Source organism: Diorhabda carinulata, chromosome 4 (genome assembly GCF_026250575.1).
Source record: "Diorhabda carinulata isolate Delta chromosome 4, icDioCari1.1, whole genome shotgun sequence".
NCBI lineage: Eukaryota > Metazoa > Arthropoda > Insecta > Coleoptera > Chrysomelidae > Diorhabda > Diorhabda carinulata.
Window position 1 is genome coordinate 25,954,069 of NC_079463.1, and position 17,183 is coordinate 25,971,251.

The 17,183-nt window shown below is 31.9% G+C and overlaps 1 protein-coding gene across 2 annotated transcripts in view; it reads left to right on the top strand.

Moving 5' to 3' along the window:
- Window positions 1-17,183, top strand: part of LOC130892559 (uncharacterized) — a 103,433-nt gene that overhangs the window by 72,031 nt on the left and 14,219 nt on the right. For both annotated transcript variants that reach the window (XM_057798023.1, XM_057798022.1), the window contains exons 2-4: window positions 9,347-9,443; window positions 10,385-10,966; window positions 16,711-17,182. In XM_057798023.1, coding sequence (XP_057654006.1) covers window positions 10,401-10,966; window positions 16,711-17,182 — 1,038 coding nt within the window. In that variant the 5' untranslated portion in view covers window positions 9,347-9,443; window positions 10,385-10,400. The remainder of the gene's footprint in view (window positions 1-9,346; window positions 9,444-10,384; window positions 10,967-16,710; window position 17,183) is intronic.

A 17,183-nucleotide genomic window follows, 5' to 3' on the forward strand; every position in this document is an offset into this window, starting at 1 on the left:
ACCCAGTAGTCCAAAACATTCATGACATTTACCAAACACTCATTGTTCTTGATATATGACTTCCATCGCTCACTCGACTCACTGGAATACCACAATGAGTAATAAAATTGTAGATAATAGCAATAGGTAGTAAATAGTATACAAGCTCATAGCAAAAATTTAACCAGTATGTAGCATGCTCGGAATTAAATATTATTATTAGAATGAATTCTGTTGCTCTTCAAAAGAGAAAACAACTACTTTCCTGGCTAATGCCTCGACGAATATTGAATTATACTTCCTCTGAAGAGCGTGAGGTCGATCGACCTTTTTGCCGATATTAAAATCTCCAATGGATCGCAATTGCAAGGAGAGGTTACAACTACTGACTAGTTTCGACGTTGTTACGTCTCATTAGAACAGTTTAACAACCCTCTTTCGGCCTTGAGATCCGAACTGAAGATAACGTCAAAGAGCTTCGCTCTTTGTTACTTGTAGTTAAAAATTACTCAGCGACCGCTAAGTGGTAGAAATCTCCGATAATATAGATCTCGATGGTAAATAAGGTGTGTAAAATGTATCAAAATAAAGGATTTCTACTATTCACCTCTGAAATAATTTTGGAATTCATTATTTAGAAAACGCATTCTGCCGTTTTCAAACGAGAAAACAACTACTTTCCTGGCTAATGCCTCAACGAATATTGAATTACAACTCCTCTGAAGAGTTGTAATTGCCGATTATAACATTCCTAATAGCTCGCAATTGCAAGGAGAGGTTGTAAGTACTGACAACCCTCATTCGGGCTTGAGATCCGAACTGAAGACATCGTCAGAGAGCGTCACTATTTGGTACTTGTAGTTAAACATTCCCCTAGCGTTCGCATATCTATCAAAAATGCCAAAACTGCATGAAGAGAGAATGTTTATCCCGAGAAAATGATATTCAAACAAAGAATAAACAAATACTATAATGAAATAAGGAATAAACCAGAACCTAAACATCAAAATATAAAACACATGTCCTTACCATATGTAGACAAACAAAACAAATGCAAGCAAAATAACGAACGTACTAGGTGCTCTAAACAAAGTAGGATATGGTTTAGTGTACTAAAAATTTAGTTAGTAAATGAATAATTACAACAAATAATTCAGTAGTTGTTAACTGAGTCATCCAAATATCCAAATTCTCTTAATGTTAATTACTAAATTACTAAATATCAGCACGAAACATAAGATTGTTGATATTTCAAATAAAAAGATTGACAAAAAGTTTTTAATTATAAATGAGCTCAATCTCAGTTAAAGTTAAGCAAACCAACGATTTTTAAAACCATCTCAGGATGTGTCAATCAATAATACAGTGAATGAAGTCATTTTAACAGATGTAAAGCATCGTCTTACAGACAGATATCATTACTGCTTGTTATGCAGAAATGATTTGAGAAACTCTTACTCAAACGCCAAAGACCGCTTTTCAAAGAAAGAGAAATTATCCCTAACTACCAATTTGGACTCATAAATAAGCACTGGACGACCGATCAACAAACAATATTATAGAGAAATCAATATTAGAAGAGGAAAACATTTGTCCTACTATCTTTCTTTTCCTTCCATGACACTAATCAGATATCCTCCATTTATACATATCGGAAAGATATTTTAGTATCAAGCAAGAAGCATATAACGATTTTGAAGAAATTAAGGCTGGAGTACCACAAGGAAGTGCTCAAGGAACTGTCCTTTACTTACTGTACAAATGTGATATTCCAGAGCTAGAAGACAATACCATAGCCGCCTTCGTCGACGACCTTTCGTCAACGACACAGTTATTCTAGCAATAGGAAAGTGCAATGAAGAAGCAACCAACAAGTTACGCTGTCCACCGCATCTATGCCTGAACGAAGAGATAGAAAATTAAACTTAATGAAATTAAATAAAGGGTTTTCCAATAAGAGGTGTTATTTTGAACAGCCCGCTATTTCCGTAAATGTCACTTTTGAAGCTGCCATTTTTTGACATTTGACAAGTAGAAACTACGCCATTAATGAAAATGGAACGATACACGCTTCAACAACGCATTGGAATTATTAAAATTCACTATAAAAATGGTGAAATTTTGGCAGAGACGGTTCGTAAAACTAAAACATTTTTGGGTCGACGTGAAGCACCTTCTCGGACCGCAATACAGAAATTGGTGGAAAAATTTGAGCTGTTCGGACAAGTTAGTGATGTGAAGAATAAAACCCGTGCACGTCGCTCAAGAACAAACTGAGAATATTGCTGCTGTAGCCCAAAGTGTTGAAGAAAACCCAGGTTTGTCCATTCCTCGTCGTTCTTTTGAATTAGCCATTCCACAAACGTCATTACACCGTATTTTGCATAAAGACAGTTAACACAAGAACTCAAGCCGGTCGATCATCAACAACGTCGTGTCTTTGCTGATTGGGTCCTTGAAATGCATTTCTACCTTGGTGATTACGTCAATAAACAAAATTGTCGAATCTGGGGCTCGGAAAACTCAAGAGTTATTGTTGAAAATCCTCTCCATCCTCAACGTGAGACTGTTTGGTGCGGTTTATGGTTTGGCGGTGTCATTGGACCTTACTTTTTCGAAAATGAGGCTGGAGCAACAGTTACGGTGAATGGATTGCGCTATCGAAAAATGATTAATGATTTTTTATGGCCGGAATTGGATGGTATTGATTTGGACAACGTTTACTTTCAGCAAGACGGCGCTACGTGCCACACAAGCAACGAAACCATCTCGATCTTTTACGGGAAAAAATTTCCGGACAGTGTTATCTCTCGAAGAGGTGATCACAATTGGCCACCGAGATCTTGTTATTTAACACCTTGCGACTTTTTCCTTTGGGGCCACGTGAAAGATAAGGTCTACGCCAACAGTCCAGCATCGATTCAAGACCTCAAAGATGGAATTCGTGAGGCTATCGAGGACATAGTAAGTAGCTTTGTAATTTGGTTATGGAAAATTTCATGAAAAGGATATGGTCCTGTAAGCGCAGTCGTGGCGGTCATTTGGCTGATGTTGGGTTCCATTATTAACGGCATACCTTCCTCTTTATAATGAAATAAACATCCGATCATTTATCTCAAATAATGGCATTTTTCTTTGAATATCAAAATAACACCTCTTATTGGAAAACCCGCTAGCTTCAAAAACAAAACGATAGATCATATTCCAGTCAGAATAAATAATAGCCTGATTCCATCCTCAAATTAAGCAAAATACTTAGTTATTACCTTAGATGCGCAACTTCTATGGAAAGTTCATGTTAAAAAGGAAAAAGAAGAACTTGTACTGAAATATGGAACAATGTGATGGCTAATTAGGAGAAAGTCCAATCAGTTTCCACATAATAAGTTTAAGCTTTATGAGCAGATACATAAGCCTGTATGGACTTATAGTATCCAACTATGGGAATGTACCAAGACAAGCAAACTAGCAATCATCCAAAGAATCCAAAACGAAGCACTGAGGAGCATAGTAGATACCCTTTGGTACATTCGCAATAGTAACCTCCATAGAGACTTGGAAATGAACACTGTTGACCAGACGGTTAAGAAAGAGTCATGAAGAAAGACTCATCATCATGTCAATGTCGAGACTATCCAGCTCCTTGATATACTGGGTTAGAAAGAAGACTTAAAAGGATAAAAGGATCAAGCCCTCTGAGTTAGTTCAGTGTTTTAGTATGAAAGTGAATCTTGTGTCTACGCGTTAAACTTTAGTGCAATTTATTAGACAGAACCTAAGTAACGCTAATAAGTCTACTTTATTTTTAAATTCTATTAGATTAAGTTAGAACTGAATTGCTCATTGGGCTTTGTTGAACAGATTGTAATATCCTAAATAACTTTGTAAGTATCTAATATAAAAAAATAATTTTTCTATTTTGTTTATTAATTATTGTAATGCAGTTGTTAGTTTAGTTGTATAGCAACTTTCTAATAAAGTTATTTTTTACATTAATGGTGATATTTTTGTTGGAATCACTAATTAGTTAGTTTTTCTCAACGTTAAACGTGTAATGTTTACAAAATTCATAGTTTTATTCTATGATGCTTTTGTATTATTTCGTTTAAGAAATTCTTTGAAACAAATTTCATTAATTCTTTTATTTTTCATGGACATTGAATTTACAGTTTATTTGAAGAAACTATTATCATCAACTGCTGCTTTAAATCAGTTCCCTTTATTCCCAAAATTGTTATATCTAGGCATTGCTTCCTATATTTTCTTACCAAAATTTCTATCAATTACCTAAGATCCATAATGTTTTCTCGAATTTTTTTATTTAATATATAATTTTTTTATTTCCAGATTTTCTTTTCTTATTCCAATCATTTCCTCATTGGATTAATTTCACTCTTCACCTATTTTCTAATTTCTTTCTATTCAATCTTTATCTCCTGCATCATAGTAAGCATAATGTCTAATTTATCATCTTTGATATGGATTTGCTCTCGTTGTTTCACCAGTTTCCTCGACGAAGCTCACTAAATTTTCATTCTTTTACCTTTATCTGTGTTGGAATCATCGTTACTTTCCATTTTCCTATTCAGTTATCCCACGATTTCTGTGTCTCTTTTGTGGTTTGTTCCAAAGATCTATTGATTTCAACCTTTAGCATAATCAGAGCTAACGGAATTTTCCTTCCTAAATGTCTTAGGCCTTTGTAGATCCGACCCTGTTTGCTGTACAATTACCAAAACAATTTTAAATATAACTGGTTACTCGTTCTTATAAGTTATTTTTTATTCTCTGTGCAATTGCTTATCTATTTTGATCCTAATATTGAGTGTTTATTTGAATAGATATTATACCTTAACTAGTATTCAATAATTATTCTTGATTGGATTCTGATGGAGGTTGGAGAAGTGTCGTGTGTTCCACTTGCAATTTCTAGGAGTTCTAAGCGAAATTAAAACGACTTTTTCATAATTTCTCATCTAATGGTCCTTTTAATTCACATTCTTGACTTGTATATATTTTTTTAATGATATGAGAAGATAGTATGAAAGTATTCGCTTTAATAGAATAGTTTTATTGTAATTAATCTGTTCCTTGTTCAGTTTATGCTTATACATAAATAAGTCTGTTTAACCTCAATACGTAACTGGAAATTTCTGCTTAGAAAATGTTATTATTAGTTCGCTTAACCTTAAAAGTTTCGTCTGTTTTAAATTTGAACTGACACAGAGACCCATTTTACTTCGGCGTTTCCAAGAATATGTGGAGTACCATGTTCTGTGTTTATTTTCAGATATTACATATTACTTCATACTCTAGTCGAGTTAAACCCACTTACGATATCTTCATGATTTTATTATTTATGTTATAATTTTAATAATTGCAAAACTCAATATCGGATTAGTTATCGTTTGAATAGTGCAGCTCCGTCTCGCCAGCATCGCAAAGTCGGGAAATTGCATTTAGAAAATCCCAAAATGAAGTGCGCTTTTTAGGTGCTAATGAGGGGTCAAGTTCAAAAATTAGGTGCTCTGTAATTTTCACAGCAACTTGATGCTAGCAACGTAATAAAAATAATTACAATACATTAATTATTGAGGTATTGAATTGAAAAGAAGTGTTATGAAAGTAGGAGCCGTACGAGAAATAACATTAACGAAAAAGTAGTGGGTTAGGTTAGGCTATATTAGGTTAGGTTAGATGTTATGAAAGTACGAGAAATAACATTAAAGGAGAAGTAGTGGGTTAGATTAGGTTAGGTTAGGTTAGTTTAGATTATGTTAGGCTAGGTTACGTTAGGTGTTATAAAAGTAGAAGCCGTCCGAAGTGTAACATATAAGGAATATATTACATATATTGAAAATATTAAAAAAAATTAGCTCGTTTATTAATTGTGTGGGCACTTTCACGATATTGACTCTTCAGCACCTTATTTTATTATATATTATTATCATTGCGTTGCTAGCATCACGTTTTTCTAGCACCACAACTTTGAGTTCCTAATTTTTGAAGTTGGCACCTAATTAGCACCTAAGTTTGGCATTTTCTAAATGCAATTTGCCGATTTTGCGTTTTGACAAATTTTGATGAAGCTTATTCTCTCTCCTCTCTTTATCTCTTTATTCTTTATATTGAATGGTGTATCTCTTCATTCAGTTTGTGACCTCAAAATGTAATTAATTTAAAATAAATTTGGGCACTTTTTGGCTAGCCGATTTTTTCGATTTCTTTTTCCAATAATCTCTACTTTGATTTTGCGTTTAATAGCATATTTACGATAATAAAATAAATCATGCAAATTTAAATTGTTCTGTTCATTTTAAGCGGAAACGAAACTTGATATAAACATAAATGAGATCATTGATAATTATTATAGAGCACTACTTTTAATTGTATTTAATAACATATTTGCAATGCAGTGACAAGTTCGTGATTTTCATGTAAACATCTGATTGATTTTACATTATCTTACACTCACAATATTATGTGGATATTTAAATTCTTGATTATATTAACCCATTTAGTTAATAGATATGATATTTTTTCTTTAAAAAGTGAATTTTCAAATACTCTTTTATATACACTAGCCAACATGAAAATCATATTACAAAATTTTGAATTATCCAGGATATTAATTTGAATACGTATTTCGATTATTATGCAAGATTTAAAGGAATGCGTAACATTGTTACATTTATTGTTAAGGGGGCAGTTTGTTACGGCGGGTGTAATTTGGGCGCTAACCATCCTTCTTTATCTGTCTGACCAAGAAGGGTAGATAATCCGACATGTATTTTCGGCGCTAAGAAGTGCAGGTAGGTCAAGTCATAAAATAACCCAATAGAGGGAAAGTTGATAGATTTTTAAGTAGGTTAGGTTAGGTTAGGTTATGTAAATCTCTTATTTGATATGTAATATGTACTTAAGTACTAAATACAAATATAAAGAAATATAAAATTTACTTTATTCTGTAGAGTGTTACAAAAATGTTGTGAGGAAACTTTATTAAGGGCAGATTTTTCATTTAAAAAAAGTGCAAAGTAGCCCCCTCTAACGGTAAATTTTTTCAGACCTTAAGTGATAATAGGTCATTTCTCTTATAGGAAAATCTAAAAATACAAAAAATATATCTTATTATAAATGTCGGTGATTAAATAAATAATTGTATTTCATAAATGACCCTTCAGTCTTGGCGCCTAGTTTACGTGTTGTAAAAAGTACATTAATCCTTTAGCGCCCAAATTACATCCGCCCGTTTGTTAGGCTGGTTTTTAATTCAATCATACCAACACCTTAGGAAGGATGACATCATTTTAAACGTCGTTAAACAACTTTTTGAAAAATATCGCATTTTTAACATCTGGTAATAAATGGGAATAAGATTCAGATATCAAAGACTCTTTATGGAATATCATTTTAATGAATTAAAATGAATGAAACAAATAATCCCTCTTCGTCTATATAAAAGTCATCACATTCACGACATAAATGAGGTAATGATGATGATGCCATCTGAAATACGCCAATCTTTCGATGGAAATCGTTAGATCCTTTTTCCGGGAAAAGGGATCAACTTAAGATCAGTCCAGATTCAGCCTCTACCGATCTTCTTTTCTATGGGGTTACATTATCGAAAAGGTGTATATCATAACCGCAAGTAATTTGGAGCACTTAAGTCATGATTGCACAGTAGTGCCAAGGAAAACATTTTAATGTTAGTTCATAAAATAATGTCTAATTTTTCGTTGTGATGCAATGCGATGCAGGAAAATCTTTTTTTTTTTCATTTGTAAAGTATTCAAATGAGTGAAACCTTTAGGGACACAGACTTGCATTTTAAAAATAAGATGTTTTGCTTCGCGGCTCTTTTCAAATATTGTTTCATCCACCATTCGAATGTTACTGTCTTTCCAGTAATTCACAATTTACGAAAAAATCTATATTGTCCTTCAAAACTGTGAGTGATATAAAACTTCTAAAAACCAAAATTTGTTCTAAGTTAAAAGGCTTATGTCCCAAATCATTTTCAATCTCTAAAAAATGATTTCAAAATATTATATTAATAGAACTTATTGTCATATTATTGTTGAATCACTGTATCGCTCCGAAACGTTTATATAAAAACTATAAAATGTTAGTTGTTTTGATGCTTTGTCATAGATAAGGAAGAACTGAACAAAAAATCTATAATCAATAATTTTACATATTACTGTAGACTTATAAGAAAATTATAATTCACTATATCGCCTCCACGGGTAGATACAATTTGTTGTGTTGAAATTTCTGGTCTTTCAAACAGTTAGCCATCATTAATACTGTGTAACATGTCATTCGGCTTGTTACGTTTTTCTCCAAACATATTTGGATATTAATTTGTTCACGTATTGTGGCACAGTGGTCACTTCGGATTTATTTATTCTAATTTTCGAGTTTTCAAGAAATTAATTTGTTATCAGCCTCCCACTTCATTCCAGAAATTCAATAAAACCTCGAAATTGATTCGAGTTCTTCCTCGACCTATCTACATTTCACTTAAAAGTGAATTTTAATATATTTGTAGTGATTTTATTCCTTATATTCGCTGGTTAGTTTTTCTTTATTTTTTTATTGTGCCCACAAAAAACACAGATGGAAATTACGGAAAAAGGAATGAGTAGAAAAAACAGATTTGAACAAAAAGGAGCTTATACATACAAAATAACTGATTTAATATTTTTTTAAAATATAACCAAAAATACGAATTCATATAGAAACTATCATACAAAATTTGCTTAAAACAAAAAGAAATCCAGAAAAATAGCTGAAATTTTTGCGAGTCCAATGAAAAAAGCAAAGAAAAACTTACCAGCGACTATAAAGTATAAAATCACCACAATTTTATTAAAATTTACTTTTACTTGAAGTGTAGATGGTTAGAGGCAGAATTCGAATCAATTTCGAGGTTTTATTGAATTGAAATGATCTGATAATATCATGTTAATAGAACTTATTGTCAAATAAAAATTTTGTAATAATCTGTAAGAAATAATTACATTATATTATTGTTGATTCACTGTATCGCTCCGAATCGTTTATATAAAAACTATAAAATGTTAGTTGTTCTAATGCTTCGTGAAATATAATGAAGAACTTAGCAAAAAATCTATAATAAATACTTCTACATATTTCTGTAGACTTATAACAAAATCATAATTCGCTATATCGCCGTGAAACGTTTGTATAATAACTAGAAAATGTACTCCCAGTCGCTATTATATTTCTCGTCATTGCAGTATCATTCGAAAGTAATGACAAATTTGAATTTTTTCTTATTGTACGCATAAATTTCTTATATTGTACAATATGAAATTGACTTTGTATATTGTTACAGGCAGCCTTCACAGTTTGTTGGTACAGGTTAGAGATTTGGACCATCGCCGCAGTCACTCATTATTGGTCACATTTAACTGGTTAGACTAAAGAATCAAGTAAGATTTATTCCATATTACTCACAAATAAATAATTTTGAAATATAGACCATCTATAATATGCGCCAAAATCTCCAATAACCAAACTGTAGAGCTCCAAAAACGCAATTATAGCTCAAAATTCCAACATCTTCTCTGGCAGAGTCAGATGTTGTATATCATTTATTCAGCTTCAATTTGTTGCTGCAGTCACCAAAACCCTGTTTTAATTATTTTTTAACATTTCTTTTAGCAAATTAACGGCGAGTTTTGCTTAAAATTGGTACAATTGCAACTAAACAATAATGTTATTTAGACTAAATTATTTTACAATTTATAGATAATATTTTACTAGAACTTAACGTTCATGTATACGGTCCCGAATTGAACGATTTTCGTTCATTTATCAAGCGAATGCAAAATGAAAGTCTTCATACACTATTTTTAATCTGAAACCCGTCTAATATTATACTATTTTCTATAATTGGTTATATTTGAATTCTTTCTATGAGATACTTACCTTTTTTTCGGAATTATTGTTTTTCTCACTTTATCCAGAAACCTTGCTACTGAACCAATATTTCAATGTGCTTTATATGTAGCGAAAAATCTCTAAGGTTGTAACCGGCATCATATTTTGTGGAGTTTATCTATAGAAGTTCCAAATAGAAAATCTATAAATTCATTATTTTGAGGTTAAGTTTGTACTGACCGTATTTGAAACTTGCAAATGAGCAGGACATGAGTTTTTGTATAAAATAATCACTCTAGAACAACTTTTCCTTTAAAGCTCCGGTACCGGAAATGCGGAAGCCAAAATGACTCTTGCATCAATATATCCTGTGATGAGAAAAGAAAACTGTTAAATATTTTTCACGGCCCCTCTAAGAGCCCTCCTCCTCCATGTAGTGAAATTTCTATAGTTTAATATAATTTGCAAATATATGCTTATTTCATTTTAGATAATACAAAAAAATAATGGAACCTCCAGCGTGTGTACAAAATGCAATGATGACAAAGGACAAAAAGCCTTTTACTTATACACCCGGTGGTATCGACTTATCCGAAGCACGTTCTCCAAGACTACAACGACGAATCGAGAGAAATGCACATTTACAAGGAGTTGGTGATCTTCCCCAAAATCCAGCATACAATCCTCAAACTACAGGTCCACTTCCACCATCCGCAATGGCAGCTATTCGTCCTCAACCACAAGTTCAAGTATTTCCTTCAGGTCCACCCCCTACTACACCTCTTAGAGGAAGTATCCCTCCTCCACCTCCACCACCAAAAGGAATTCCTCCACCTCCACCTCCTCCAAATTGTCCTTTACCAACTCAAAAAGTTCATACCTCAGATAACCAAGTTCTGGAAAGACCAGATATGACTAAAATTATTCCCGAAAATCCCATGGCATTGTTAAGGAGAACCGGAGGGCCTCAACCTAGGAAAAGTTTGGTAGACCAATTATTCGAAGAAGTTGAAAAACCTACTGCGGAATGTAAATCTCCACCAGTACAACAATTTAAACCTGCACAACAAAGGTAAGTATCAATGAAATAAGCAGGAATGCGTAAAACGTTTCATAGTATCCATAACTTTGAGAAAACTTTTAGAAAAAAAATAATGTAATGATATAATTATCTATTTCCATAGTTTCTGAGATATACCGATTATAAAAGCTGAAAAACCTGAAATCTTCATAATACTCAAATGTTTCCACTCCACCTGTGAGCAAATTTTTCAAAATAGTAGTAAAAATTATTCGTATCAATAATAGAGTAATGCTTTCGCTTCTTTTTCTCTTATTTGTTTTGCTGAGTACTAGTAAAGTATCTCAATAACGATGTTTCATCATTAATGTTCTGTAAGTGATTTAGCATTTAAATATAGGAATCTATTTTTATAGTTGCAAAAATAGTGGTGAGAAGTTTTTCTGACGCAGGAGAGGCTGGCTCCAGTATATTGTCATCAAACTCCTAATATGATAATCGGAACGCACTTGAACTAACTTTATAAATTACTTGGAAAATATGATGATGAATAGAGACAGAGATTGAAGAAAAACAAGCTAATTGCACTCGTTTCTTATTACTAGTGTAATCTCATTTTTAATCAAATATTCGCCTCGAAACTTATCTAAGTATATAATTTCCAGAGATTCATTAAGAAAAAGAAAATTAAGAAAAAAGCAAAAAAGCCAATTCTGTAGATATAACTACTAAGGCGAAACGTAACGAAGTCTTTGCTAGCTATATTATGAGCGTTTTCTTATTGAGAACGTGGCAATGAAACACCAAAGTAGACTAATTTTAATATTTTCCGAGCTTTCGAATACTTATGTATTCATCGTATGGAGAATAATTAATTAAGATTTTCGATGTTTTTGAATCGTATTAATTCCCGTAAAAATTTCTAATTCATAGGATTCAAAATCAATAATCAAAGTGACTTTGAATATTCTGCCGTTTTTCGAAGGAGAAAATAACTACTTTCCTGGCTAATGCCTCGACGAATATTGAATTACAACTATTCTAGACAGAGTGATGTCAATCGACCCTTTTGTCGATATTAACGTCAGTACGGGGAAAAATTAATTAAGATTTTCTATGATTTTGAATCGTATTAATTCCTGTAAAAATTTCTAATTCATAGGATTCAAAATCAATATTCAAAGTGACTTTGAATATTCTGCCGTTCTTCGAAGGAGAAAACAACTACTTTCCTGGCTAATGCCTCGACGAATATTGAATTACAACTATTCTAGACAGAGTGATGTCAATCGACCCTTTTGTCGATATTAACGTCAGTACGGGGAAAAATTAATTAAGATTTTCTATGATTTTGAATCGTATTAATTCCTGTAAAAATTTCTAATTCATAGGATTCAAAATCAATATTCAAAGTGACTTTGAATATTCTGCCGTTCTTCGAAGGAGAAAATAACTACTTTCCTGGCTAATGCCTCGACGAATATTGAATTACAACTATTCTAGACAGAGTGATGTCAATCGACCCTTTTGTCGATATTAACGTCAGTACGGGGAAAAATTAATTAAGATTTTCGATGTTTTTGAATCGTATTAATTCCCGTAAAAATTTCTAATTCATAGGATTCAAAATCAATAATCAAAGTGACTTTGAATATTCTGCCGTTTTTCGAAGGAGAAAATAACTACTTTCCTGGCTAATGCCTCGACGAATATTGAATTACAACTATTCTAGACAGAGTGATGTCAATCGACCCTTTTGTCGATATTAACGTCAGTACGGGGAAAAATTAATTAAGATTTTCTATGATTTTGAATCGTATTAATTCCTGTAAAAATTTCTAATTCATAGGATTCAAAATCAATATTCAAAGTGACTTTGAATATTCTGCCGTTTTTCGAAGGAGAAAATAACTACTTTCCTGGCTAATGCCTCGACGAATATTGAATTACAACTATTCTAGACAGAGTGATGTCAATCGACCCTTTTGTCGATATTAATATCCCCATTGGCTTGCAATTACAAGGAGAGGTTGTAACTACTGACTAATGTAGGTTACAACTAGTCAGTAGTTACAATCCCTCCTTGTAATTGCGAGCCATTGGAGATTCAAACAATTTGGGAGTGATGACACGTGAAAATAATGCTATGACATGAAAAATCTCTCATACGACCCCTCGTTTCTGAGTTATAGGTCTTCAAAGCTGCGAATCCAGACCTTATATTTAAGTATATTTTCTAAATTATACATTCAAACATTTTGAATTTTGATTGGATGATTATGTATGTCCATTTAGTGTATTTGACGAAATTAATTATTCTACACTACTATCTGAAGGCCAGGGGAGGCCCAATAGTTAACAATCCGTGATTTTTAAAAAGATAACCTGTACAATCTAAATATAGCAAAAATGAATTTTTCAATCGATTTTTTAAGAAAAAGGAACTCTTTGTTTAACTAGCAAATTTATGCTTTGAGAGATATGTAGATTTTTATTTCGTTGTACACGCCAAGGAAATCATTCGCCATAAAGAAACATGAAGAAAATTATCATAAATTGTAATCATTTATTGAAAATACTGAAACAAAATCAAACATTTTTTGGAGAACTAATAAATAAATAAATAAACATTTGTACTACATACTATCGAGGATCATATTAATGGTATAAGGTAAATCTTGGAAAAGATTAATAATTAAAATATAAAAAATAAAATTTTCCTATCAGGTGGATTGGCCGGGGAGGTCATTTTGCATGGCTACCCCATTCCCCTGAATTGAAAACACTGGATTTTTTTGAAAAGGAATAGCTTAGAAACTTTTTATATGCAATACCGGTAAACAAAATGATCGATACAATAAACTTCCATTGTGACGCTCTATAAGCAGAATCTGGGTATGCTCTTCCAAGTTTAAAGAAATATCCTTCGTTGACTATACCACTTTTAACATTTATTATAGTTTTCTTTTTGTTTTTATTTAATAAGTTGTGGGCCAACCAACTAACTATTTCTACATTATGTGAGTAGCACGATGTTCGACAGTATACAGTTCAATTAGAAGTGTTTGATTGTGTTTTAATACATTCTGTAAGTATTTTCAATGAATAATCACAATTTATAATAATTTTTTTTCAGAATGTCTCTTTGTAGCGAACAGTTTCGTTGGAATGTATAACGATCTGAGTATCTACATATCTCCTAAACCATAAATTTTATCGAGTTAAAATAAATTAAAAAATTCATTTCTGCCATCTTTATATTGTACAAGTTGTCTCTGTAAAAGTTAAACATTCTTAGCCATTGAGCATGAACATGAGAGTTTTCGTAGTGGCAAAATTGAATACCAAATTGTTATAGCTCTAATGTGTTTCCAAGCTTTCGAACACCTATGTATTCATAAATAGGAAATTAATTAGTGAACAATTGTCTCTTGATAGTTTATTAATTCTGGTTGCTGTTGAAATCGTTAATTTTCATTTGTTAGATTATGAATGACATTTAATTTTTATAGGCCGGTCGTTATGGATGGAGCTGAATATTCATTGTTCAAATTATAAATGACAATTTTTATGGGCTAGGTCTGCATGAGTGAAGTTGAGTTTCATAGGTTAAGTAAGTTTAGTTGGTTACCGATGACGTTGAATTTATTTTAAAGAATTTGTTCCTTTCTATATCCAAAAATATGCATAAATTACACTAAGGCTAGTTAAACCTGTTTTTTTATTAATTTATTGACCATTTTGGGCAATATATGTTGTTTCTGGAAATAGGCGTTTTTCGTAATTATTCTCAGTTGTCAAAACTTTGGCAGATTTAGCATTCATAAAATTAACTTCATAAAAATTATGTAACGCTAAAGAATACTTATTGGAATATAATTTGCTATTACTTTTGAAAAAGTTTATCAGATTGGTGAGTGTTCTCTTAGAATGACCAATGTTCAGGGTTCCTGATTTTATATATAGTAAGAGTATATAAATAGGTAAGGCAGCAATGTCAGCAGTAGTGATATTTTGTTGTCTGATGTCAAAGTCAGTGTCAGATGTATTATATAGAATTCGTTTTATAAAAGATATGAGGGATATCAGTTTTCATAAAAAAAAATGTGAAGTATTATAAGAAGATTTTTTTTAGGAAATATTGGATCAAACTCTATTTTTCAATTGTTTGATTAAATTAATCTTAGTGTTACACTAAGTTGATAAAATTTCAATAAACTAACCTAACCTAACCATTAACTTCTGAAAGATATATCAATTATTATTCATATCACGCATCTAACCTATAAAAATTTTATTTTATTCATAATCTAACTAATGAAAATTAACAACGATTTCAATAGCAACCAGAATCAATAATTATATTTTTCGAATAAATTAAGAAGTTCAATATTATCAAATTTATGATTTATTGACTATATATTCGAACCAGTATGGGATTTGCTCTCACCTGCACCAGAAAAACTTCTCACCATTATTTTTTGAACTGAGAAAATGGATTTATTATGATATTGATTTTTGAATTTGATGATTTCATAAATTTTTTTAGAAGTAATAACAAAATTCAAGACACCTCAAATCTAAACTTGTAAATATAAATCTAAATGTAAATAATTGTTACTGTTATACTTTTATAGACTGATTATGTATACATTCGACTCAAAAATCAATATTCAAATTGACACTTGACATAAATATGGAGCTTGGTTGAATCCTGTTATTTAAATTGTCACTATAGGTAACAGTGAATTTTCATTGGTTACACCAACAATGACCTTGAAGCCTCTTATTGGTTAGATTATGAATGATATTTATCGAAATATTTTGATAAAGCTTGCAATAGATCGGAAAGTCAAAATTTTATCTGTTTTATACAAAGTTTTAATCAATGGAGGCCTAAATCAAGATAATTCATCAACAAAACTAATAAATATTATAATTGTGGGAGTGTGTAGTCGAACACCCAAATGCCAAAGTGTACTATTTTTAATATGTATCCTAAGCTCTCGAATAATTACGTATTCATCATTAAGGAATCATCAGTTAAAGGGGAATTGCGGAAAAATACATTTTTCATAAAATTTCAATAGCATGACTTCTAAAAAACAACCTTCAATTTGACAATTTGATATGAATTTGAAGTTTAAAGATTTTGGTTGTTATTCAATTGAGTACACGCATCATCCGTGTTCATATCTCATATGACTTTCAACAACTGAAAACCCATGTAATGGAGTCCTTCCAGAATATTCACGATACTTTTCCTGGATTTCCTCAATTGTTTTTCCACGTAAAAATAACACATATTTAATCAAAAACGAGAACAGTTTTCTTAATATAAGTTTTTTAAAGTAATGTAAAGTGAGATTTATGTAAAATTTGGACAGAGAATGTCAAAAACATCGCGAGAACTAACAATATAATCACCGTAATGTCAACTTGTGTACAGTGAGTCTTGTGTCAAACCACCCCCTTGAAATTTTCGATACCGGATATTTTCAACATTTTCTCCTACATATTTGTTGTTCCTTGAAAAATTTTAAGGTTTCTTATAGTTACCCTTGTTTTTGATGAAATTCTTACTTTAAGTGGTTTTTCTTCTCTTTGTCTCTAAAGAGAGAAGAAGGTAAGATTAATTCAAGCTTAAATCACTCTCTTATGGATATTTACAAAATTTGAGTACTGCCATCCTTCTGTGGCAGTTGATCTAAATTTTTAAGCGCAAACAGCCTCAAATTTATCATAAAATTCCTCATCAGTACCCAATGACCATCTTATTCGTATTATTTTTTCAGAATTCAACCAGTAGCAGCACCAATCTCGCCTGTACCACAACAAGCATACAAACCACATCAACAGTATAACCCACAGATGCCGCAATCCCCTGTAGAACAACAACAGTTTCAAGTACCTACTAATCAGAATATTCCTGTTAGAGAAAATTATTCAGAACCTGTTATTGAGCAGTCTAGGTATCAGCCAACAGTCATAGATCGGCAACGAACAACACCTCAAAGTAATGGAAATCAAGAAGTAAAAACTAGCACTGCAAATTTGGGGTCGTTGTATATACCCCCTATAAATCAACAACAGAAACGTATCGTGACACCACCTACACCACCTGAAAGAAATGTGGATTCACCAAGTTTGCAGACACCTCCTCTGAGAGAAGCACCTAGACCTTGGCAAACAAAAAAAACTCAAGAAGAGGTACCCTCTTGGGCAAAAAGAGATAACCAAGTTTGTAACAATGTTGAGGGAAAAAAGG